The sequence below is a fragment of the Crocodylus siamensis genome, chromosome 10 (genome assembly GCF_052110815.1).
Source record: "Crocodylus siamensis isolate JL-2025a chromosome 10, ASM5211081v1, whole genome shotgun sequence".
Taxonomy (NCBI): Eukaryota; Metazoa; Chordata; order Crocodylia; family Crocodylidae; genus Crocodylus; species Crocodylus siamensis.
The window spans coordinates 8,085,703-8,112,585 of record NC_143404.1 but is presented as its reverse complement, the minus strand read 5'-3'; the positions used below and the strand labels follow the sequence as shown (position 1 = coordinate 8,112,585).

At 43.6% G+C, this 26,883-nt stretch overlaps 1 protein-coding gene across 2 annotated transcripts in view; it reads right to left on the bottom strand.

Moving 5' to 3' along the window:
- The window catches only part of TRPC7 (transient receptor potential cation channel subfamily C member 7), a 121,506-nt gene that overhangs the window by 79,752 nt on the left and 14,871 nt on the right, over positions 1-26,883 (bottom strand). For both annotated transcript variants that reach the window (XM_090064574.1, XM_090064575.1), the window contains exon 2: positions 2,963-3,145. In XM_090064574.1, coding sequence (XP_089920700.1) covers positions 2,963-3,145 — 183 coding nt within the window. The remainder of the gene's footprint in view (positions 1-2,962; positions 3,146-26,883) is intronic.

Genomic DNA, 26,883 nt, shown 5'->3' with positions numbered 1-26,883 from the left:
CCTGCAGCAGCCCAGGTAGGAGCCAACTATCCTATAACTCAGAAGACAATTGGCCCCTGTAATTTGACTGGGGCAAGAACAACCCAGGGATAAATCAGCCAGTTGGCAAGCTTGCCCCACTGGTAAGGCTAAAGATTTTGGTGTTCTGGGTGAGGAGGTCATCAAGTGCTCCTTCTTGAAGCTGCCCTTAAATATTTTGGGGGCTGGATCCTGACCTGACTTGCATCGATCTAAACACATTGGCTTCGAGGGCATTAGTCCGAATTGACATCATTTTAGCAATCTGTCCATGAGTTTGTGTGCACACACATCTCCCTTAAAACATACATGAAATCCATACCTCTGTATGTTTCCACTCTGGGCAATCGTTATCCGTGTAGTACCATCACAGAATATTTATCTATCAAGTTGCTCATTTGTTTAGCAAGCCAGTAGTGTATGAGAAATATCAGTCTCTTATCATAAGTCACTGCCAATAACCAAAGCTATTTATGTTTATCTCCATACCTCTCTGCCTCCCGGGCGTGGAGCTATCATGGTTTACAATTATCTCTTAAATGCCCAACTTTGTTTAGATATGCATTGCCTTCTGGAAAGCATGTTCTACAAGCCGCTGGAGAAAGGCCTAGGAGGAGATTTACCAAGGACAGCCGTTACACTTCTTGCACTTAGCCTAGTAGTTATTAAACATGTTCAAGAGAATAGCCTGATCTGAAAGGAAACTGGTTTTTGCTGAATGCATGTTGTTACATTAAGAAAAATGACAGACTTGATCTTTGCTTCATGCGACACAAAACAGCCCATTTTTTTGGATGTGCCTGCCACTACAAAAGAGACGAGTCAATAGGAAGCAGTTGGTCATGCCTTCTGAAGTAACACAGTCACTAGAGATGTGTCTTTTCAAATGAGCTAGCTAAAGAGCTGATGCAAAGCATAGGCTGAAAGCCACGCAATAACTGACACAGCCGTTCGGCTGGGTTGAGACAAGCCTGGGGTTTCGAAGCTCCCAGTGCCAACAGGACGACTACAGATCTTACAAGAAGAAACAAAGAATGAAAGAAAGCGAGATTTTGAGCATTCAGCAAAGTGTCCGCAGTTCTCACGAGCGTCTCGTGAACACCTTATAAACCTGCCATCCATCATGCTTTGATGATGCAGCATGAGGGCATTTGGGTTTCTAAAAGAGCAAATTCTTTCCCCTGTTACAGCAGCCTGCAGAAGTCAATGAGCTGGCACTGGCTCAACTGGCTGAACATGATGCAACAGGTTGAAGTGGATTTCACCCAGGATGGGCTCCGAGTATGGGCTGCTGCCTTCCAAGATCCACCCGTGCACGCATTTCTATAATACAGACTAGCTCTGCACCACTTATGAAAGCAATTTATTTTAACGGAGAGCTTCTAGCTGCAAGCTTTAGCTCCGAGAATGAAAGGTTCTGTTTAATCGATGGTGTTTGTAACAGGAAGAGACTTTCTTTGGCCAACACAGCAGCGATGTCGAGAGGCAGAAAGAAGCAGGTGGCGGGTTCATAAGGGGAAGGAGAGAGCAGATGTTAGCTGAAAAATTGGACTGCTTCTACAGCCCAGTTGCGGGAACTCTACTTCCATCAAAACACATTGTAGGAGTAATTAATCTGAACCACCCAGACCCAGTATTTGCCAGACTAAATTCCCATTCCCAGAGCATGGTTCCACGAACCAGAACGTTTCGAAAGTCCTGCTGAAGTGGAAACCGTTCTTCTCGCTCTTCTTGCCTTCTAGGGATGGTCTTTACAGTCAGAGCACCAGTACGGGAGGAACGGAGGGACCACCATCTCCCCAGGCCGGCTGCCTGCAGGAGGTGCTATAACCATAACTCCCACTAGTATATAGTGTCTCTTGACTTTCTGAGGCGGAAGTAGGATGACTTATCAAGGTTTAAAGCTGTGCGCCAAATGTCTGCTCCCTTTTTACTAGGAAGTGAAGTTAATTTATGATATGGTGACCATAGCTGCCACAATTGTGGGAAAAGTGTACATTTTCTAGTGCAAACTGGCAAGAATACTACCATACTTACACAAATCCAAAATGACTCAGAATTTAAGATTCCCCCCGCATAGAATCTATACATGTAAAATATATAACGCTGTTATTATTTTGATGTATTATTATTTTGATGTATTATTTGATGTATTATTATTTTGATGATCTAATTATGGTGGGTCATCTTAAATTCATCTCCCCCTCCCATACACACACAGTGCTGAAGAGGTGGGGAAACCTTGTCCTGGACTGAGTAAATAAGGTAATAACAATTTGGTCTGTTAATCTAAGAATCAGAGAATTGGAGAGAGAACCACTGAATGCATCTCTGATGTCTTGTGCATGCAACTTCAGGTCTGCATAGCTGTGATGTGCTTTCAGATATACCTATGAGACAAGTACGTCCTCGTGTCAAACTTAGAAGTGGATCAGGTTTACTGATGGGATGTGTTCTCCCCCATTAAAAGATGCCTATTTTCCAAAATAGAAGCGCTGCATAGGAACATATTGATTTCAATGAAAATTCAACAGAAAAAAAAAATCAATAAAAAAAAAAATGTTGCCTCTGAACACCCAGATGTACACGAACAATTTATTTCATCGAGGCAAGAAACTGGCAGCAGCCATGACTTTTAGTCACTACAAAAATTACCATATCCATACCGGTGACCTACCCTAGGGGCACTACACAATATTACAAGTCTGTTGAATGCCTGGACATTCCTCCCTTCTTCATTTTAAAATCAGCAGCATAATAATCATTTTCAAATAAACGTTTCCATTCAAATGTACAAGGAATACACATAAGTCCATGGAAATGTTCACTTTCAGGGGTTAAACATGGTCACGGGGGGTGGGGTTCAACCACTGATTTCAAGGAAAGCAGGATCTGGCTTGCAAAATGCATCTGTATTGACAAAGTAACTCAAGGGAAATCTTACCTTTTTGACTTCATATTTAATGGCAAGCTTAATTCTGCTCAGGCTTGGGCGATGATGCTCAGAGCAGACTTGTATGTTCACATCTCCATTCAGAATAGCTTCTACTTCTTCCGTATCCCTGCAGAGATCCAGCACACCCACAACAAAGTCCTTGCATTGCATAGATAACTTCCTGTAATCGTTCTGAGACAAAGAGAAACAAATGTCATTTGATGCCCTACTTTGTGTAGTGACACTTATCCGTGTGAAATTTAGGGCTCGCAGAAGCCGTGTGAAACTGCCAGGTTTGATTTGAGGAAGATTATTCCATGAATAATAAGCCATTGCCTTCTCCACCACTTAATGCACTATTTTGTGGGATATAGGGAAAAACTTTAGCCCTCCTTGTTCAGATTGCATGGTGATGTGTGCTGAATGATAAGTTGTTGCCACGAGGTGCCATGGATTTGCCTTTAATGACTGCAAAGCCTGAACTTTTAGGGAGTGATGACAATTACACACTTCTGATCATTCTCTTTTCTTTCACCCGACAAAATTTGACTTTCTCCAAATTCCACAATACATGTGTTTCCATTCCCTACCTCTGTTATATCCTGAGAGGAGGAGAGAAACATCTCTGCCATTATTAAACAGCTCTCTACTATTAAAACTGAACTGAAAACATTTTTAAATCACACGGACAAAGTTATTTCACATACCATGTGAAAATATGCTGATCAAACTGGTGGATCTTTTATTAAATACTTAAATGTTTAAACACTGTTATTACATTGGTCTTACACACTTGTAACCCATGAGATTTTTTTATGTGTACAATAGGCAATATATTTACATGATTTTTGTACATATAAACTCTCTCACACACACACACACACACACAATCCATGTGTGGAGGAAATATGCTCTATTGGAATGACAACAGGAAGCAAAAGCATTGCTTAGAGGAATATGCTTTTTATTTTTATTAAGGGAGCCCAAGCGTTGACTTGGCTTTGAAGAGAATGACAGATGCAACAGCCGGACTGGAAGGAAAACTAAAATGATTGTGAGCTGTATTAAAATGTCACTCTGTGTTTGGAGATCAGAGAAATGCTTAGGCAAGCGCCACACCTCGGTGTAATACTTATCACTTCCGTATTTTAGAATAGAGAAGCAGAGATCTGGGAAAGGACCTCCTGGGATGTCTGGTTTTACAAGCAAACATGTCATTTAATCCCTTGTATAAGCTTTTTGGGCTCCATCTTAATAGGGTAGATCCTCCACCCTATTTCTCCAATGCTCAGAGCTTTCTTCTCTAATAGTTAAGAACCTTCCTCTAATTTTCAGCCTAACTTTATTTGCGGCTGGCTTATACCTCCGCGTTCTTCTGCGGGCATCATCTGGTAGCTTGAATTGGTCTTTTCCCTCCCAGGTGTTTCTCCTCTGATGTATTTATACACAGCAATCATATCCCCTCTCACCTCCATTTTTCCAGGCCACACAGCCAAACTCTTTAGTCTGTCTGGTTTGATAGTCTCATTTCCTAATAACCTAATGGCCCTTCTCTGCACCTGTTCTAGCTTCAATGCATCTTCCTCAAGCAGAATCCTACATAATTCTGGGAAGTGAAAATTTCCCATGACACAATTCCCCATAGTGTCTATCTGTCTGACATTACAGAGCCACAGTTCACAGCAACATCTGATCTGGATATGTAGCAAATTCTCAGCTCTTTCTCAACAGAGTTCTTGCTGTCATCCTTCCCCAAAGGGATCGTGACTCCCAAATCCCACTTCATCTGTATTTTTCTTATTTCTTCATAATCTTTCAGATCATAAATATACCACTCTACCATCTCTACATTTATTTCTGTCTTTCCTGAACAGGACCTATCCTTCAGTACTGATGTTTCAGTCATAATTGGTATTCCAGACATCAAGAGGTACTTAAATAAAGGTCAATTTCTTATGTTCTAATTTATCATCTTAATGTGCTGAAAGTCAGCAAATTTTTAAAATGTTGAGTCCTTTAAAAGGAAATAAAAAATATTAGCACCAGAATGTGCAATAAGCACTGAGCTATCAGTTGAATTGCAATGGAAAGGCCAACTTTATTGCATTGCTTAAATGCATTTCTTTGTTTATTTTCCCATATAAGATCAAAATGATGCTTAATTTCATTTTGCCCAGATAATAGGATAAATACATTGAAATGGCTCTAGAAGGGCTTCCAAAACATAACATTCATTGTAATAGTCCTCCAGCAAACATTAAAAAAGTGATACATATTTAACTCTATAAAAATTGTTTCACCTAAAGCTTCCCCCGCTCCCCCCCAAAAAACCAACGATTAATCGGTGATTGATTCTTGCACATTGGCATAAAAAATAATGAGAACACCATGACTGAAACTGAAAAAAACACAATGGCATTTAAACAAGATTAAGGCTAATGTTAATATAATAACAAAACTATGATGCACAGACTCAAAGCAACTAATACGAATAAGAAGCACACCACAAGCTCTTACAGCCTGGAGAGATCTTTTCAAATTAGTTTTGATGAATTAATTCAATTCATTGGCTCACCTAATTAGGCAATCAACCAAAATATAAGACATTTAAACCTGTCTTTGATGGAATGATACAAGTGAAAAACCCCCAGAAACCCTTACTTTATATTATTAACATTCAAAACCAGTAACATGTCACTGTTTGGTAAATTTTTTTAGCCATAGACTTTCAGGCACTATACAGACATTAATTGACAAGACCAAAAAGCACCACATGAAACAGATGGTATTATTATTAGGGTTTCTTGAAAAAATTTCCACAATTTTTTTGGCCAAAAAATATCACTTCATTGAAACTGAAAAAAAAAAATCCTGAAAAAAATATATTTTGATGATTTTTAATGATTTTTTTTCAGAACAAATCAAAATAAAAGATTGTATCATCATACACTCTTATGAGTTATAAGGTTAGACTTGATTCACCGAGCCTGGGCATCACCCGTAGTTGATGGGACAGATGGCTGACGTGGGAAGGCGGGAGCTCTGGGCTTAGGTGCAAACAAACCACCAAACCCTTGTGAAGCGTTTGTTGCTGAAAGATATCAGTGCCAAGTTGGTGAGATGGAACCCAGTCCTACAGGAATACGACATGCAGGTGATCCACATTAAGAGGAATGGAAAATGTGATTACTGATGCCTGAGGTGCTGAACTAACTTAGACCACGAAAGAATTAACCCGATCTGTTGAACGTCTGGATGTATCTGATCACTGCTCTAGGACCCAGGGAAAGCCTAGCCACTCACCCTAGGCCTGGCTGTGTTCTTCTTACCCACTCTCACCTTGACCAGGTTATTTTTAGCCTCCTGATCCCTCTCCCCCCAGATGGACAACCCCCATCACAGACCCACAAACCCCCTCCACAGATGCGCTAGTCCTCCCCATCCCTCCTCACCCCAAACTGTACCTCTCCCCCAGCCCCAATTCACTTTCACAGGTTCCCCATGTAGGTCCTGGCACTGGCAAATGGCTGTACACCCTGCTCCTGCTCTATGTTCACATGGCTACATGAATGTGGCAAAAGTCATACAGGACACAAAGAGAGCGAGAGGGAAGAGAAGCAGAAAGTTACCTCCTAGTTTAATTATTAGAGCACTCACCTCAAAGGGGCTAGACCATGTTTTCAGTCTGTGGTCCAGTGAATACTTTAAGTGTTTTTGAAAAGGGAAATGGCTTCATTAGCAGAGATTAAGAAATCCCCACACCAGACTATGCCAGGCAAGAAGGTTCTCAACCTTCAAGACGCCTCTCAAGGGACTCAAAGCATAGCTTTGGTGAATTAAGTGGCACTCCATTTAAAAAGCTAATGTATATATTACATTGCTTACTTTCTTGCAGTGGGGGTGAGGGTTTAGCCAGGCAGGGGCAAGCCTAAATTTGCTCTACCAACCTGAGGCCTGGAGGCAAGAAAGACAGATGAAGACTTGGCTTGGGAATCTTGACAGTGCTCAGCTCTTTCACCACTTGGGTGCTTGTAAACACACTCAGAAAGAGAAACGTAGGTACCTGCAGGCTGAGGCTGGGCAGGAATTGAATGATCTAAATTCTGCATTTAGGAATAGAAAGGTCCTTTAGTGGATATAGCCCAGAAAGCATATATGTAGGATTCTGTCAAATAAAGCAGCAGTGGGAAGGTTAAGATCTTTCTGGGAGGAAAAACGCTCTCATTGGGTATGTCTACAGGTGCAAATGCTGCTGGATGGGTTTACATCAGAGTAACTTACTCTGGCGTAAACACACCCTGGGCAGGCATCTACATGTGCATTCATTTGGGAGCAGATTTGCTGTTCCTGGCAGCAGTCTGCTCTTGCCCCCTCTGGCCCTGCACCAGCTGCCCCTCAGGGTAGCAGGGAGCATGGGCCTAGGAGGCAGTAGTCTCCTGGTGGGGACTGAGAGATTGCTCCCTGCCCCCAGGAGATGCCTGCTCCTGGGGCGGGCTCTGCTGTTGAAGCTTGGGTGGGGACTATGTCCCTCTGCCCCAGCAGCAGGAAGCATCTAGCTCTGGGCCTCTGACTGGGGGCAGGGAGCTTGGAAAAAGATGCAGGGAGGGGCAGGTCCCAGCCCCTTGCCCCAGTCCACTAGTGGGGCTGCTAGCAGTGAGCCCCCAGCTCATGGACGACTGATGCCTCCTGAGTCAGGTGGGTCATGTGCCCCCCAACCCCAGCGGCCAGTCAGTGACCGTGGGGGGGGGTCTCCCCACAGCCAATCTGACTGTAGGGAAAGAAGTCCCCTGCAGCCAATCACACCCACCTGGAAGTGCAAGCGGAGCTCCTGGAAGTGCCAGCGGTGCTTCTCCTGCTGCCCTCACTCTCTGGTCAATGCTCACGGGGGGGGACGGACCGGTGCTCCCGCCTACCCTCCCTGCCCATCACCTAAGTGGGGAGTAGTGCCTGTCAGGAGGTGCTCTCAGGAGGTGCACGTGCACCCCTGTGCACCCCCTACATGTTGTCACTGCCCCAGCTGGATTCCCTACCCAGCTGGGGGCTCTCTGATAGCTGCTCCACCAACAGATGATGGCACCTGATCAGAGCACAGGGCTGGGACTTGCCCCTGACTGGGACTGTTCCTGGCCAGCCCCAGGCTGCATAGGAAAGTCTCCACATGCAGCCTGGAGCTGGCTGAGGACTGTCCCATTTTGGGCAATCATCAGCCAGCTCCAGGCTGCATGTGCAGACCTCCCCGTGCAGTCCAGGGCTGGCTGAGAACTGTCCCAGTCAGAGGCAGGTCCCACCAGCTCCAAGCTGGGTGTGAAACTCTTCCCATGCAGGGAGCAACTTGCCCCAGCTCCACAATCCAATCACAATCACAATCGTGGGGTGGAAGCTGGATGCTTCCTGCTGCTGGATCAGGGGACATTGTCCATGCCCAGGCTCCAGTGGCCACCTCAACCAGAGCCCACCTTGGCAGCAGGCATCTCCTGGGGGCAGGGAGCAATCTTCTGCCCCCAGCTGCTCAGCTTGCCAGGAGCAAATTTACTCCTGGTCAGCCATCTACACATGCCTTCCTGTGCAGTAATTACTTGGCAGTTAATCTGCTACTTTCATTTGCACGTAATTTGCCAAATAGAGCAAATTACTGCGCAGTAATGGTCTGCACATGTGGACGCAGATGCTTACTACACAGTAATTTGCCGTACTGAGCAGTAAAGTCATTTCATGTAGATGTGTCCACTGAGGTTTCCAGCACAACTATCCACCCTGATAGATTAGAGGATCTCTTTATGCTTTAGTCGTTGTTACACAGACATAGATTCCAGTAACTAGGGATCTTGTAGGTCACTGAAAAAATATAGCTGCAGACAGAATCTGCTCTTGAAATTAACAAGAAACAGAGGCAGCAAATATAGAAGGAGGGGCATGAAATGTCAAACTGCCCCCAAGCAATGGAGCCGATTAAGCTTGGCATGTGTGAGAACTTTGCTAAGCTTTAATAAAACCCTCTATTTATAAATTTCTTGCAAGATTCGCAAACCGTCACCCTTAGTGCCTTTGAAGCTGCTCTGTCACCAGCACCATGTCATCTGACCAACAATAATACGTGTCAGCCTAAAAACCTTTTTCCTCTTAGTTTTCTTAAGGAGGGAACAAGCTGTGCGAATCTACATAAGTATCCCTAAAGCGGCAATACTCTAAATGTGTCATGCTGCTTCCACCAGTGAGCTCAGAAGATGCTAACCTGGATCACACCTCTCGCTAGCACCCTGTTTCCACTTCAGGTGAACAACTCCATCGCACTCTTTGACCCAGGACAGGTTAATTTTATGGTCAGGACAATTGTTCCCTTTGTTTAAATGGACAAGAGAAAAGTCCTAGGGATAGTCGGACAACATCACAAAGCTGTATCCAAAACCCAACCAGACAATGCACTAGACAACATGCCATCACGCGGGATAACAGCCTGCTCATGTCAAGATAGCCTTTATGGGCATTCATGTAGGCTTTGAGGCTCTTTGACTGTGGCAACTTCTCCAACCAGATCACTTGACAACCTGCTTTCAGATCCTTGATAATCACTGAGTGAGAACTCAGGGCTCAATGATCCTCATGCTTCCATAAGGCAGGATGGGCTGGTTAGTGCTTATACTTTTATCAAAGTAGACACTTATTCACAACTTTTTGGTATCATTTTTGGGCTGCCCACAATATGTATCTTTATTTGTATTTTTAACTAAAAAGAGTGAATACTGTGCATCTCAGGTGGCCAAATAGCCCATTTCCAGCAGGCTCTTTTAAGCTTTGAAGATGACAGATACAAATAGGGTAACTAAGCATCTATATCAGTGATTCCCAAAGGCTGTGCAGAAAAGTGCCGTGAAAAATGACACTTTATCAGTATCAAAACCAGCCCGCAAGCCCACGTCAACTTACATCTGAAAATATGGTGGTGGGAGAGCAAGGCAATTAACACTGCCATTGCTCCCCCACCTCCAAATTTCCAGGCCCCAGCTGCACCAGCCCTCCAGCCTTTACTTCTTTTCAGGTGTAAGAGGGCAGCATATTGCCAGTTTTAGTCCAGAAACAGTGCACCCCAGGCATCAAAAGTTTTGGAGAAAGAGATCTATATATAAAATATATAAAATACTAGACCAAAATGACATTAAGAAGGCAGAAGGGTCATGAGCAGTATGGAAAGTACATTAACAATATTATTAGCTGGGATACGCTTATACCATCTATGCTATAAAAAAGCTATTTATTCCCCATGCATTTGAAAGGTGCAGTATGCCAGGACAATATTTTCAGCTGTCACCATAATGCAGCAGCATAGCCACTGAAGCCAAAAACAAGAGAGAGCCAGGAAGGGAGCAAAGCAAGCTAGATCTGTTCTGCTGTACCTACCACTCTGTTTAAACAAAGGATGGTCATTTCCTGAGTCGTTTGCTCATGAGACTATGGTTTTGGTTTGGCAGGCACAGAGGCTTTGGAAGCCCCGATTCAGAATAATGCACCCTGTTGCTCAATCAGAGGTGAGAGAGCACGGGATCCTGGGAACCAGTTCTGCTGTGGGGTGTTAGCCTATAGGAAAAAAATGAGTATCTCAGCCCTCTAAACTACACGTCCCGGGAGGCAATGGTTCCTAATACAGAAATGTATGCGATAGGGTTATTATTGAGCTTTTCTATGTATGAAACAAGCATGCCCAAATTTTTCGCATCACTATTGCTTCCCCTGGCCCCTCCCACCACAAAACATGGTTAAATCAAATCCTTGGCTTTAAGTGCCTTGATCAAATACAATATTCTAGGAACTTTTCGGACAAGAAAACCTAAAACATGACCATATGGGATAATGTGAAATATGGGACATGCCCCCCCCCCCGCCCTTCTCCCTTGCAAATCAGCCATGCTGCCGCAGGCAGAGGGGCTGGGTGGTGTGGTGCAGCTCTGGTATTACTATTTAGGAAGTTAAGGGAGTCAGTGGCCCATTAATGACCTGTTTTTCTTTACTTCATAGGTAAGAACAATCATCTCCCTTTTTTAATGACCATTTCAGTAATCAAGCTAACCTATTTTAGGGCTTCCTATTTCACAGCTTGTGCCACTTTGCCTCCCTGCCCTGTGCTTGGGACGCTCATTTTAATTTTCGCCTGCTGGCTGGGACCAGCCTCAGAAATTCAGGTTTATCCCGGGCTAACTGGGACATATGGTCACCCTGCTTTAGCAGTGAAAAATCCATGGTCTGTAGATTGCCCTGAATCCTCCTAGTATTAGTGCACTTCTCAGTGCAGAAGATGGAGGTTGACAGCTTTTCCAGTGATGCTGGGTGCATCTACATGAGACGCTTAATGCGCAGTAGACTAATTCCACTGCACATTGGTGGGCTGTGGCAAAAACCATGCTAATGCTCAGTAGAATTAGTCTACTGTGCATTAAGCATCACAAAAGACTGTGCGTTGTTGTTACTGTGCATTAGCACCAGCTACTGCGCATTTATTTGTACCTCATATTAAAGGCACTAAACGTGCAGTAGCACTGGCGTATTAATGCAGGTACAGATGCGCCCACTCAGTCTCTTGCAGGATTGAACCCCTGGGAAAACTATCAGCCTGTTTGGAGGTATAAAACTGGTTCAGTTTAAGTTGGGCGATATGGATAGGGGAATACTGTATCTCCTATAGACAGGCACAGTACATCAGAAGAGATCAGAATAAATGTTTTAAAACTTTGACAATATCATTTAAAAAAACTAGAATATAATAAAAGGCCTCTAAATTAGTCATTTCCTGCTGCTTCTGACCCTGTTGTGCATGTAGAGATAAAAATGTCTAATTCTGCTGTTTTGAAAAGGCTGATGGTACTTGTCATTCACTGCAATTTCTCTGAGTACCCTGTTATTATCTGTTGATTATGTTCTAAATGAACTCTGTCATGTCTCTGCATCTGTTCAAAACCACCCAGATTTCTTCGGAAAGGAGCTCTTTCAGGTCAAAGGGACAGAGTCGTAGTTAAAGTAAAAAAAAAAAAAAAAAAAGGAAGAAACGAAGAGCAGTGAAACTACCCTGAAATAACTTAATTTCAAAACCAATTACAGTCAGCAATTGAATGAAGGCCATCTTAGCAAGCAGCTCTAAAAGGCTGTGCTTTATTCCTTCAGGAATGTTTCTGCTTAGGACTCAACATCTTTTTTTTGACCTTCACCTGTTATGAACTGTCCCAAAGGGTACTAAATAGCCTCTATTTACAAATACTTTACTGGAAGTTGAGGTTTTCCACAGCTGCACAAGAGAACACAGCAATTCACGGGCTTGAGTGTGCAATCCTAAGCATCTTCTGACTATATCAGGGCAGAGTTATGATGATGAAAAGCAAGTTTCATAACTGAATTTACTTTATCTCAGAATCAAAAAAGCCACAGACCCCTCTAGTACAACGGAGGGCTTTTTATCTAAAATGTAAGGATATTCTGCAAAGATTTCTATCTTTCACACTTTTAGGATTCATCTACGTATCTGCCCACTAAATGTGACTTTAAAGTAAGGCATGGCATTCACAGACTGGCTGTAACGCGCAATGACAAGAGAAACAAGACAGATTAAAAAAAAGGAAGTCTGTATAGATAAGCAGAAAATCACAGAAGTAAAAAACCTAGAAAGAGAAAAGCAAGAGGGGAAAAGAAAAGGTAGATTTATACCCTAGATTTCAGATCCAGCCTTCAAAGAAATCATCATTTCAAGTACTTATAGTGCTTATAAATATTTTCCAAGCAGACTTCAGACAAAATGTGTTTGATTCAGTATAGTACATGCTGGCCAAATCAGATTTCCTTCTGCATATTTATACTGTGGCATATGTTTGACACATGAGGCAGGTATTGGATGTGCGGGGAGGGGAAGGAGAAAAGAAAAGCAACTGAGAAAGGGGCTGCTCCTCTATAAAATTCTATTATATTCTGAGCTTCTTCAAGGCTATGAGAGACTCAACACACTCTCGACACCTGCTGGGACCTAGCCATGCGATGCTCATTAATGGCCTTCCTCCTTGCAGTGAGATGTGCTGAGTTTTGTCATCTGTTTTCATAGCTGTGACTACTTGGGAACAGATTTAAGTGGATCTCTCTAACTTCCAGATGGAAGGCCTCCGGTAGAACCCCTGCTGGTTCAAGTTGACGATGATGCATTTATTTTTGTCTCTTCGTTTACAGAATAGCATGTCAAGGGGATTGGTTTTTTTCTTCATTGCCTTTCTCCCTTGCATGCTAACAAATCAGAGAGCTCAGGAACTTCAGGTGTTTGCTTAATATTCACTAGACGTGTTTATAAAAGTAAAGTCTGTGAGCATTTTAAACCTTTCACCACACAGTCGTGCATCACCGCATACTCTTAGACCTGCCAACGGAGGTCTCCAGTCCTTTTTTCAATGTTCCATATCTTGACTTCTTCACCCCGATGAGCAAGGTAGAAGAAACAAGCTGTTTGAATGCATATTTTTCACATGTTAAAAATGGGGCTCTGTTCCTTTCTGGATTTCTTGGACCCTTGGAAGCAGAGTCGAGGAAAACATGGAACTTATTCATCCTCTGGGGAGCGCAACGTTGCAGTCAGGCTCGGTCGAGGAAAAATGCTTTTTGAAGATGACATTTTTAGAAAAAAATAAAATATGAGGAAGCATCAGTAGACAATGAAAGTCATTCAGTGAAACAGCCGGAGGACAAAGGTGATAATGCTGTCTCTTCTTCAGCCTGGGAATAATATATGGTGTGGACTGATATCTGAATTCAGCAGGAGACCAAAATACACTTGAGTCTCCTACTGCACCATGAAAAGATTCAGCCTTGAATTATTTCAGCCTCTTTAGTGGTTTCTTATGCCATAAGGAAGAACTTCTTCATGGTAAGGGTGGCCAGAATTTGGAATGGGCTTCCAAGGGAGGTAGTGCTCTCCCCTACCTTGGGGGTCTTTAAGAGAAGACTGGATAGGCATCTGACTGGGGTCATCTGACCCCAGCGCTCTTTCCTGCCGAGGGCAGGGGGTCAGACTAAATGATCTGTTGAGGTCCCTTCTGACCCTACATCTATTAGTCTATAAGTAATACAGGTGATCAAAAGCAGTCCAAACAAAACTGCATTCCTGTCAGAGGGCACTTAGGTGCCCTGTTCCTAAGGAGTGGAGAAGGGGAGCTGCCAATCCCCAGGGGCAGCTCAGGTGCCGGTCGCTGCGGCAACCAGGTGGCCATGTGACCGGAAGGGGGCAGAGCCAGGCCTGTATAAATAGCCCAGGCCAGAGCCTCACCAGCAGTTCCCCTCTGGCAGTCTAAGCGGCAGGAGCTCTGCTGAGGAGCAGAGCGGAGAAGACTAGGAGCTGAGCAGCCTGAGCGTTGGCATGCAGATACAGGGTGGAGAAGACCCTGATAAGGAAATGACGGAAGGTTAGCCAGGTTGGCTTAAGGTTTATGTTACAGCCGAGAGGCTCTGTGTTCTGTTATGGTTTTGAAGTTGTTGTGACTCCGGAGGGGGAGACTTTGGTTGGTTGTGGTGATCATTATACCGGAGGACTGGATGAGGCTGTAGGGGCATGAGGAGGCCTCATGGGGGCTCCCCAGTAGTTTTGGGGTTCCTGGTACCCAGCAAGGGCACAGAGAATGGTGCCTGAGCTGGCACAGTAGTTCGCATCAGTGGTGCGGTAATGTGGGGGTGAACCCCAGCCTGGGGGGGGCAGATGTACCAGGAGAAGCGCCAGGAGTGCGAGGGTGCAACGAGGAAGCTTCGGGAGTGGGCGAGTACACTAGGAAGAACCCTAGAAGAGGGTGAGTGCACCGAGGGAAGCCCCAGGAGCAGGAGCGTTCGTTGAGAGGTGCTCCAGGAGAGGGTGCGGGTACCAAGAGAGGCCTCAGGAGTAGGCAGGGCATTTCTGATTGTTAGAAACCCCGTAGGGGGGAGACTAAAAAGGATCCTAGAGGGGTTCCTTAGTATTGGGGACCCCAAGGGGCCTAAAAGGCCAGGTAAGGCTTCGGTCGCCTGAGCCTAAGCGGACGCCAAGGATTGACAGGACCCGGAAGGGTCAGGCAGGCCAGGTAAGGCTCAGGTCGCCTGAGCCTAATCTGGTATCCACCATTAACTGACTTCAGAGGGGCCAGTAAAGGCTTAGGAAGCTGGCCCAGTTGGGTGTGAGACAAGCCCAGAGGTGCCAGACAAGGGGTGCTGGTTGCAAGACAGGCCCAAGGACGCCAGAGAGGGCACAGTAAGAAAGAAGGACCAGATATCATCCAGGAAGAGCTGCGAGGCTCGGGGGATGCTGAAGGGGAGGTAGGAGGCCCGCATTGCCCATAAGGCTGGGGGTGTTGGAGCACCCCACTTGGAACGGAGGTAATACCAGCGCAGTGTCAAGGTGAAAGTAGGCAGCCTCCCTTACTGAACTTTATAAGAACAAAGACGTGGCAGGTGAGAAGAGGGTGCTGGATCACCTTAATTGACACGGCAGGGGGCGCTACGAGCTCACGGCCGCTCGCAGGCCCCACTCCGTGACAATTCCCTATTCCCATTTTCCTATACCAGCTGATTCTCCAGATGGTATTTATTGTCTCATATACTGTGGTCACGTGACTGCCATGATGCATCACTTCCTTCCATGAAGGAGCTAGACCTCCATGTAAGCTGGTATTTCACCATACCTACTTTGCTACTAACTGGGCACATCTACATGAGACACTACAGTGACATAACATCGGCAGGCACTAACCACGATGCACCACTACTGTGCAACAGCAATGAGCTACTGCTACCGAGTAGTAGGGTCTAAAACGACCTGTGCACCACCGGGACTGTGCAGTACGTTGCCAATTTAGCAAGTACTAAATGACTGTGCATTACGAACTGCGCAGCCAGGGACACGAGTAGACACACCCACTAATGCTAAGTTTTGTTGGTGTATTCAGCAGAATGGCAACCATGCTATACCAGATTTTTAGTCAAGTTAGGAAGTTTTAATCCTCAAAAATGTAACTTTGAGTCTTCATATTTTATAACGTACTTTTATTTTAGTTAGTATTTACATTTTTTTCTGTCCAGCAAGAACTAAAGAGGAAAAAAAATAATTTTCAGGTAACAGAGCTATAGTATGGTATCCTTTATGGACCAAAGTTTAAATGAATTGCCTAAGTGCACTTTCCTGGAATCCTCTACAGGACTGGCAGTGTGAATAGTGTCTAATAGTTTCACAACATCTGTGTTATACAAGTAGAGCTCTGAATGTGTTCATCTGAATGTTGAGTCATGTGTATTTACATTTAATATGGCCCTATCACATAATGTAATATCTTCACTGATTATTGATTCACAATATTGAATGCACAGTAAAAATCATTATGACACATAATTACTGGGTATGAATAAAAGCCATTCTGTTCATTGCTGAATGTGTCAGGTACCTCTAAGTTTTCCATTCATTTAATGGACTGTCAAAAGCAGCATGGGAGACAGAATTCAGAAAAGAGGTGACTGAAATGCTTCTAGAGAATAATTTACTCACCAAAAGGTATGGTTTCAGGGGTGCCTAAAAACTATTTGTGAAGATTCAGGTGGAGATTGGTAAATTACTTTAGCTGAAAACATTTGTTTTGTTTTTTTTAAGAAAAGGTGACCTATTTAATTTTGCCATTTGGTAAACAAAGCACTATCATTTCCCCCCTATTTCAAAACAATGTTCTCAGACTAAATGCAGCTACATTTTTTGTCCAGAGAAACCAAAAAAATCAATTATTCACAGAGTAATAGTGGAGAGGGAAAGTGGAAAACTTTGGGATTTGACCAACCCTTTTTCTGTTTAAATGAAAAATGAATCTAGGCTTATTGTCCTGTGATTGAGATTCCTTAGAATGAATGGGTTGAATCATGGCATGGCTATGTCAGGTAGGCCTGTGTAAAATTTTGTCAGGTGTTTCTTTTTGATGCTGTCTTGACAGGTTTTGAGCTCGAAACAGCAAAATCAAAATGAAACGATGGATTTTGAAACAGCCTTGAAACGAAAGGTGGCCAGTCGAAATGTTTCAAAAGTTTTACCTGCAGGGAAACAAAAAGTAAGGAGAGGGAGGGGGAAGAGGAGGGAAGGACTGCTCTCATATTGACTGTGTAGCTGGCCAGTGAAGTGTCACCCTTCCCTGAAGTCCCTGCCAATCCCAGTGCTCCAGGGGAGGAATGGAAAACACACACATGGTCAAACATGTTATGAGTTTCTGTTGTCAGCAGCCTGAAGTGCAGTTTCCCAGAACCCCCTAAACCTACCTCCTTGAAACTTGACAACCTTCTTGTCCTCAACGGGGGCTACCATCCCTGCAGTTTTCACGTCACTGTGCCTTAACACACACGTGACATGCGTTTTGCTTTCAAGACTTTGAGGTGAAGTTTCCCAGAAACCCCTGCACCTATCTCCTTGAAACTTGGCAGGCCTCATGGCCTCAGAAGGAGCTACCATTCCTGCAAGTTTCATCTGAATCAGGCATGAAATTACAACACTTTCAGAAATTTCATGATTCCCCATGATAGACTATGGGCAAAATGTCAAAATGGGCCAAAACAGCAAAAGAGTTTTGACAAAACGAAATGGGACGGTGCTTTAAAACAAAATGAAATGAAACGCTATCCCTTTGTAATGGCAAAACCTAAGTTGAAATGAAACAATGGTGTTTAACACAGCCCTATCAATTATGCTAGTTAGTGGGTGCATCTATATATGCACTTATAGGCAGTTTTGTGCTTCCCCATTATAGCTTATGGGCAAAACGTTGAAACAGTGTCAAAGCAGTGAATAGTTTCAACAAAACGAAAGGGAACAGTGGTTTCGAAATGAAACGGAACTCGAAATGAAATGCCGTTCCATTGAAACGCAAGTAGAAACAATTGTCAGCCCTGGATGTTTTTAAAGTAGAAAACCTTCGTGCTGTTTGAGAGGTTTAAGAACTAAACCTGACTCTCTCTCTACTCTACTGTTTCATCTGCTTTGGGAAATCACGACACCTGTGAACGCATTTTACATTCTGATCTTGTGCAGTTTCAGATCATCCCGTTTCCAAGAATGATTTTCAAGGAAGTTTATTTAAAGGCTTCTTGACTTCACGTAAGCATGGCTGGTCAAGAAAACCACTTCAGTTTCCCAGTGAGGACGGGACTCGGATGTTCCTTGAACTTTTTATTAAATGCAGAGTATTTCCATGGAGCTTTTGGCAAGCACCTACATTGAACACCTTCAAGAGAAAATTAGATGCTTCTCCTGCTGGGATCCTATGACCCCAGCTGACTTCCTGCCCCTCAGGCGGGGGGCTGGACTCGATGATCTCCCGAGGTCCCTTCCAGCCCTAAAACATCCCTTCCTCACATTCTTATGAAGCATGTTAGCTTTCACTGTGAATTTCAGAAACCCACGCACCCTCCTTGTGTATTTGTTGGGTTCGCTCTACCATTTAGGGCTTAATCAGTACAAGCATGTATTAAAACACCACAATGCCATTCAGCATAGAAATAATGCCACAATCCGATTCTATACGAAGGTTTAACTATTCACATTTAGAACAGAAATGACATTGCCTGACAATAGTTTTTAAATGAGCATATTTGAAACCTCAGGCATGGCATGGCAGTTTTTCGGTTTAGGAAGGTGCTTGTTTGTTAATGTTCTTTCCTTATAATCGCAGCCGGTTTTCAAGCTTGCATTACAAGCAAGCCACATGCTTTGGATTCCTAGACTAATTAAAACGTTTTCCACCCCCACTTCTTGCAGATTTTCTCAAGCTCATTTGAATCTTTATGCTGACACACCTGTTTCCACAAGATAAAATATCGAGTCCCTGGATATCACCCTTTAGCAGAATAGATCGCACAATTCTTCGGTAGGCACGTTGCAAGCGAACGCATAGAATCAGTGAAAAGGAGCAAATTCTCCCCCACCTCCCACCCTGTCAATGGCTTCTCTCTTTTTTTTAAATACAAATAATGTATTTCAAAAGAATACTCTGCTAATGCTCCTGGGGAAGAAGGACTTCTGATTTGCAGGCAAAAGGAGGTTTATCTTCATGCAGCCTAACGCCGCCACTTGGCTACATCAGCAGCAAATATTTGCATTGCGTGAGGGTGCAGTCTGTTGAGAGGTGCTACTTTTAAAGAGAAGTCTACCATCTCTTAAGGGATCCATGTGGATGTAATGGAATATTTATATTAATGGCTCAGATTAATGTTAAAAATCCAGTCCAGTGTATATCCCAAACGCCCCACACAATGGTAGGAATACATCGCAGTATTGTGGTGCCCTGGGAGTTTGTGTATCATTCAGTCTGTCCTGTCAGACAAATCTCTGGGTTGTCTGTAGGCTACAGAAGACTATGCAGTAAATCTATGTAAATGTGTTGTTTGTCTGTGAGACCGAGTAAGGCCCTATGTATAGCGCCATAACGTTCCTCTCAGGCTGTGTACCTCTTCTGAATACGACTTAGGATGCTTTTAAACCCTCGGCTCTGCCTATCTGTTTGTCCGGAGCAGTCCCAGGCTCAGCAGGGAGGTGATAAAGACATGAACCAAGACACAAGAATCAACTGGAAAAGATTAGACCCAGGACTCAAACACCTTTCATTTCACATTTCCTCCCGGATATGTCTGTCACATCTCCTCTAGCTTGTTACTTGTGGTCTTTTGCTACTGGAAGAGGACAGCTCCATCCGTGTCCTTAAACTAGACTAAGTGGTTTTGTTGTTGTAAATATTTTATCACTTTGCCTTCAATGTTGCCTTGTTTTTTTTCTCCCTGGGGACAAGCTGCTTTGAAAACACCCATGTAGTGGTAGACTGCCACAAGATGAGACTGATTAAAACCAGAAGGTAACAGCATTTAAATCAAAAGCAGTTGGTTGCAAACACATCCAGGTCCTCACTTCCCCTGAGCATAACTCGACCTAGCATTCCCAGCTTGGTGACTGATTCTGTGATGTGCAATTCTTTGTGCTCTGAGTCATAGGGTTGGAAAGGACCTCAGGGGTCATTTGGTTCAACCCCCACCATGGGCGACTGGTGCCTCCTGAATCTGGGGGGGCACCCACATAAGCTGACAACAGCAGCAGCCCTGTTGGGGGGGCACCAGCCCTATGACAGCATCAGTGTTGGCCATTGGGGCGGGCACCAGCCCCATTGGGAGGGCACGTACACCCCCGTGCACTCCCTACCAGTCGCCTATGACCCCCACTCCTTCATGTCCTTTTTTCTTATATGTCCTCCAAGTCTTGGCCTCAAACTTTATTAATGTAGAAGGAAAAAGATCCTGTTCTCAATCCAATGTGAAAGCTAACAAACTTAGCCTCTGCTGACGGTAAATATTTTATTGAACAAAACACAGAGTGAGTGTGTGGAGCTCACTGCTGACAAGTCTTATTAGACCAAAAACTTCATGGGCATCCAAAAAGAGGTGCATACTTCCACAGATAAAGCACAACAGAGCAAAGGAGAGCTTTCTACGAGAGAGAAATCCTCAGGTTTTATAAACTAACAATCTAGACACTAGAAACAAACTTCCTCAGTGGAGTCATTATCCTGTATTTGGAGTTTTGAAGAAGCCTGTAGTTCTTGCTACTCAAATGCAGGTCCAGACCACATAGATAGCTGCCTTGGTCCCATGTGTTAGTATCTCTTTTCCCTTCTTCTAACACATTCGGCCGGTTCATTTGGCTTGAACGGAGTCCAAAAGTTCATCAGACGCACACGGTTAAAAAATACGCTGCTTCCACTGAATGTGCTTCACGTGGTCCTTAAGCTGTGCTGCTTCACGGACATGGAGTATTTCTACGTTCTAGGAACTGAGAGGTTCACCAACCGATAAAATAATTGAATTCTCCCTTCCTACTTTAGAACTGCCGTGATTCGTCAAATGCCAGGTATTTCAGTTCTTGGTCCTCACCAGCAGTCTATTATTTTCAGGCAGCTATTTAAGTTCAAATATATTCACTGCCACTTACGGGTGTATATTAATAGGAGACTCAGTATAACTGAGCATGTCTCTGATTCGTTTCAGGCTGTTGGAAAAGGAAGAGCTATTGACCTGGAGAGAGGCCAATCTGTTCAGCAGAAAAGTAGCTGGCTACCAAACCTCAGTCACAACATTTGCTATTCCAGTTCCCATCCTCCCTCTCCCAACCCCCGCCAGCCAAATATCTCCATAACCAAGGGTGGCAGAACTAAGTGGAAGTAGAGCTCATGCAGTCATCATCATCTCCTCCCCCATGGCAGGTGTGTTATTTCTGTGCCCCTTGAAGTTTCTGCAATGATTCAAACCAATTCTTACCAGGCTGGTTAGAGACTGGGGAAGAAAATGCAGCCCCAACATTCATCATCCAATATTTTATTTTATGATTCACAGGACTACATATAAATCCCTGGGTAGCCTGGCAAGAAGATAGCAGTGCTATAGGAGAGCGATGCAGATGTGGGAGACAGGAAACCTTCCTCATTGCCACTAATTAGGGCTGGGCAAATAAACAATAATTTGTTTCAGCAGTGGGACTAAACTAGGGGAGAGGAGAAGTCAGATTTCCAGGAGAGCTTACGCTTCCCCGTGGGATATTCAAATACAGCCCCACTTCTCATGCATTTACATGTGCTCAATATTAATCACAGATGTGAGGAATCCCATGGAAATAAATGGGATTATTCATATCTATATAGAAAGGGAAGAACTCTCTAGATCAGGGGTTCTACCCCCTGGGGCCTTCCAAAGTACCCCGAGGGGTAGCTGTACCCCCGGTTGACAGCCCCTGCTCTAGATCAAGGTCCAAAGACCCAGATTTTTCAAATATGCTCAGCAGGTTCAGCTTTTGGAAATCTGGTCTCAGTTGTAGGTGCTGTGCCCTTGAAAATTGAGCCCCGGGGCCCTTTGGCTATATTGTTAGAACTGCTGGAGAAATTGAGAAGACTTTAAAATATGCCACGGTACTTACTAAAATATAAATGTTCCAATACGAAAAAAATGTGCATAATTATGTTTCCCTGTTCTGAAACAAGTCCAATTCCTGAGGCTCTGACAGTGGCGAAACAACAGATTTGGCAGTAATTGTGAGTAGTTTCCACACTGCAATGGTGAAAATTCTCTGTAGAAAATTACATTCTAGGAAATTGCCATTTTTCCTCAAGTAAATGCCAGAAACCAGAGTCCCAATTATAACATAAAGGTTAAAGTACCAAGGGCTTCTTCCTTAGCAATGAAAAACAGTTTGTACACTATCCATGTTTATCCCTGATCAAGTGTATAAGCTGCCTAGAAACTATGGGAATAGGTTCATTAGAGTTATCTGCAACAGAAACAATGAGCAATACAACTATTAATATAACTAATAATTTCCTATCTACATTCACTTCTAGGTTGAATTCCAGATCCTCTAAACAGAGTCCTTTTGTTTGCTTCCAGTAATACAATTTTAAATCTCCCAGTGCCTGGGATAAGCATACCTCTCTCCATTCTCTCCTCCCTCTGCTTGAACTAATAATGTTATTTGGTGCAGAGCAATAGCTTGGCTTATACTCACTTATAATGCCAGTAGATATTCTTGCCCAATCAGAGTGTGTGACAGCTGCTGTTGAATTTGAGTCATCTCACCCACAAGGAAATACTTGAGTTGAATACCCAGAACTCCCAGCTAACCCTAAACTGCCAATGATAATATCAGCTGAAAACATGGGCTCATCATCTGGTGCTATTAATTAAAAATGAAGCTTATCAATATTGTATTAAACTGGAATGCTAATAGCAATAATACCATTTCCTCTCTGTCTTCCTTTGCTATAATTTGATTCCCTCATTCTGACAAATCACTTGGCCTTTGGCTTTGTAGCTTATTCAGTTGCAGGTATCTGTTTATTGCTGAGAAGAACAGAAGGGCAATTATATTAGCACTTTATTGTATCCCACTAAAGCACTCTTAGGAAGGCAGACTGCTGTGAAGCTGCTCCAATAAAAACTTTTTCAAAGCTACACAGACTCTGGCCTCTTGCACTGGTACACTAGGAAGGGAAGATGGCAGACACAGGTTGTTCCTCTTGTTCTCATTTTCCCATCCAGGAGCCTCATTCAACAATACAGATCCCAGTGATGGTACAACTGCAAGTGCAGAGGGGGATTGAGAGTTTTGGCCAAGCAGCCTATTGCAAAAGCCCTAAATCGAGTCCACAGCACTGAGTAGCTCCACCATTGCTAGAATATAGGTAATATATTTTTTTTGTTGTATTAGGCAAGGTACCAGGGCATCGTGACAGTGTTCAAAGCATCTTGCTCAGATTCTGTGTTGAAGGCAGCCCCCAGGTAACTGTGAATGGTGTAAGTGCTGTAAATGGATACCTTGTTGGTTGTTCAGCTTGGAGAGTCAAAGGCAGCTGCTAGCCACATTACTCCCTGTTGAGCCACTGGCTATTGAAACTAGTATGCCATAGCCAACCTAGCACAGTGGGGCATTGGGCCTAGGCTGGGAGGAGGATCAGGAGAAGAGATGATCAAGGAAGCAAAGGTAATCGCTGGACCTGTCCCCATGGCTTGCACTTCTGGTTGCACCCAGTGGCAACCTCAGAAAGGGTGCAGTGTTATTCCCTCCTGAAGGAACAGCCAAGGCCACAGGCATGTGCAATCCCTCCGGACTCTGCAGCCATCCAATTTCCACCAGCCTTTTGTAGGCAGAATGGCCTGGGGAACCTCCGCTGGGCCTCTACAGGTCTCAGTCTTGCTTACCTCTGAGGGAGAGAGAAAGGGTTTGCCACCCCCTTCCCCCTTTAGAGACCAAAGAAACACAAAACAATTGGGCTCTTACTGTGGGCACTCCAGGGAGAGGCTAATGAGAGCAAGCCTGTGAACAAGGCCAAGAAAAGAGAATAAATTATACCTCTGTCACACCCCAGTGTAATTAAAGAGTGCTTTAACTGCTGAATTACAAACCCAAATCCATACATTTGCATTGGAACAAAAGAGCTTGTATTCCAGATAAATGACATCAGAAAGGTAATGAATTTCCAATAACTGATGTTCTTTGCCTGGCTATTAAATCTACTCTCCTTAAGCTCCTTACATTAATCACCTTGCACCTTGTGGCAGCAGCTGAAGTCTAATGCCACAGCCGGATTGATTAGTTTGCTGTGATGTGTGTGTTAATCAGAAGCATGGCAGGTTGTTTGTCAGAAGTCAGCCACTACCAAGCACAGAGGCACATCCTCAGATGAGGTCACACATAGTCTTGCCCCGCCCCAATTACCCTCAAAACGCCACTTTGAAAGACTCTTTAAAAGAAGGGAGTGGTGGGGAGGATCTGGCTCTAGTCAAAACAATGAGAGCCAATCAGCTGACTGCAAAGGAGTCAAGATTTTAACCTGAATATCTGAGCATCATCTCTTCCTCCATTTCAGACTGATCATAAAATAGGTGCTGGAGTTTTACAAGATCTGGTTAGCGATGGAGAAACTGAGGCAATGAGCTGACCAATGGCAGCCAATGAGCAGAAATAAAAATAAAACCTTTTGATATATCTCCTTATTTTCTGCCTTCCAGCATACCGTTGTGTTAGAAGATGCAACAGACTCAGGCCCAGCAACATCTATTACCAGAAAATGATTGGTCTATTAAATTATGTCATGAAATAAAACAGGGGCTTATTATGCCTTGATGTTACAGAACAATTGCCCAAAAAGCCCCTCTTGATTCTCTCTTCATTGGGACTTAATGTTACAAATGTGATCTGATGTCATGAAATCATTACGGCAAGCTGGAAAGGAATGGGGAAAGCAAAATCGCCAGCTACCCAGTGTAGAAAGAAAGCGTGCAGAGAGCTCTGCACAATCATTGTCATGCTGAGTGGAGCTATTTATTGCAATATTGAACCCTCAGATTCTCTGTCATAGAAGGAATGTGTCCATTAATGCTGTTTATTCCCCCAAAGCCAAGTGCTACCCTGCCCCCAGCTGCCTTATTCGTACGTGTGCAAGAGTCCCTGTGCTCACATATGCTGCTCCAGCCTCCACTTCTCCTTAAAAATCTCTTCAAATGTTTCTAATCACTATATTTTGTAACTCTTTTGAAAATGCAGCCTTGAAATCTGAGTTTATCTTTAAGACATGTGTTGCATTGCAGAAAGCATAATGGCTTTCCAATCAGCTGAGTGAGGCTCAATTCCTAGCCAAGCAAGCTGCAATTTTTTGCACTCATTTTTTTTGTTTTTTTGCCTGGGTAAAATCTATAAATCCCCATTGTCCTCTCTAAAACTCACCTCCAGCATGATGCTCCCAAAATCCTCAACAAAGGCCTAGCAGCTGGAGTGCTAAGACTGTCGCTTATCATACTAATCATAATTCCCTCAGTATTACATGGTGCCCTCTCCAGTGCTTGTCGTATCCATTTGCTGGCTCCCACAGCACTCTCGCATGGTGACGGGGAGCAGACATTTCTTCTTGTCATGTATGATGCTACACAGGGTTCCTAATTCCCTCTGGGACTTGTCAGAAAATCATAAATAGCAGTAATCACCATCACTGGGATTCTGCTGTGTCCTGTTGGTTATGACTAGGATTTGCTGCTAGAAGAACTGCGCAGGTACGAAACATGGCAAAAGGGATTGGTCTACACAGAAAAATGTAGCATCCCAAAATCTCCAGGGGAGGTAGCCCCTGTGGACGATGAAGACCTGGTTTGGCTGAAACACCGTTCGACGGGGAATAAAGGCAATTTGACGTTGCACAAATTAAGATTGAAGACATTAAAAAAAAATTGTGTCTAATGCTAGTTTGGGGGAAGACAAAATGGGAGATCTGTTGACCAATACCATTTGGACACTGTGCAAGCCTTGTGTTTTGATTTGGCTTCATTAATGTGATAGAAGTATACATTTTTATATTTTGTTTCTTAAAATTTCACTCAATTCAGCATGTTCCTTTGGATTTCTTCTGCTGCTGCTGCTTCTTGTTGTTATGAGACAACACCATTTCCCAACAGAAAATTTGCTATCAATTCCTCCTCCTAGATTTTCAACCGTGTCATTGAAACATGGTCAAATCTGTTGTTTGGTGGTGAAAAAACACAATCCTCCTTAACGTATAGCTTCTACACTGGTACCACTGATGGAACTGTACTTCTCTTAAATTATAGTTTCCAGCTATCCTAGTACAGCTGAGGCCCTGTAAAGTAATCAGCTCCGCTATCACTATTACTACCATTACCAGGGTATGTGCCAATGCGGGTTGATTTAGATGGGCACAAACATTTCCAAAGTACATGGGGAAAATGGTACCTTCTAGTTCACATATATAAGCACATTTTTCACATCAATTTTCAGGCACCACTAGTTTGGCTTCCCTGCTAAGGCAAAACCTTTCCTCCAGCAACATTTTAAAAAGCACTTTATTTTTCAAATGTTCCAGACAGATAATGTGAAAAAATGTTTTACGCACAGAGCAGCAGAAAGGGTACTTGCTAATAACAGTACTTAAAATGAAGAGGCTACTTTTGAGTTTTGTTGCTCACCACAAACATTAATTCACAAAATCACAGCTTTTGAGGCCAGAACAGAAAGGATTCTCAGCATTGAGAATGCAGAAAGTTTTCCATCTGTACAAGCCCACTTGCTGAACACCCTTACACAAATCTTTCATGGCTTAGCTAGTTTAGCATCAATGCCAGTGAGCTTCAACCTTCGTTGGGGTTGCAAATGAGAAATGAGAGGAACACGCAGTGTTTGTGCAACGTGCACCATGCTAAATCAACCAACCTCAAATGTTACCAGAACACTTAAATACATTTTCCTACCACGGAGCCATTTTTAACTTCCCATTCCAAGTCATTTTAGTGCTAAAATTGTTCCACAACTAAAAAATATTTTTTGTTAATGGAAAATATTTTCTTGGGACTTTATGGTCTCTTACCTAATATGGGTATATCTTTAA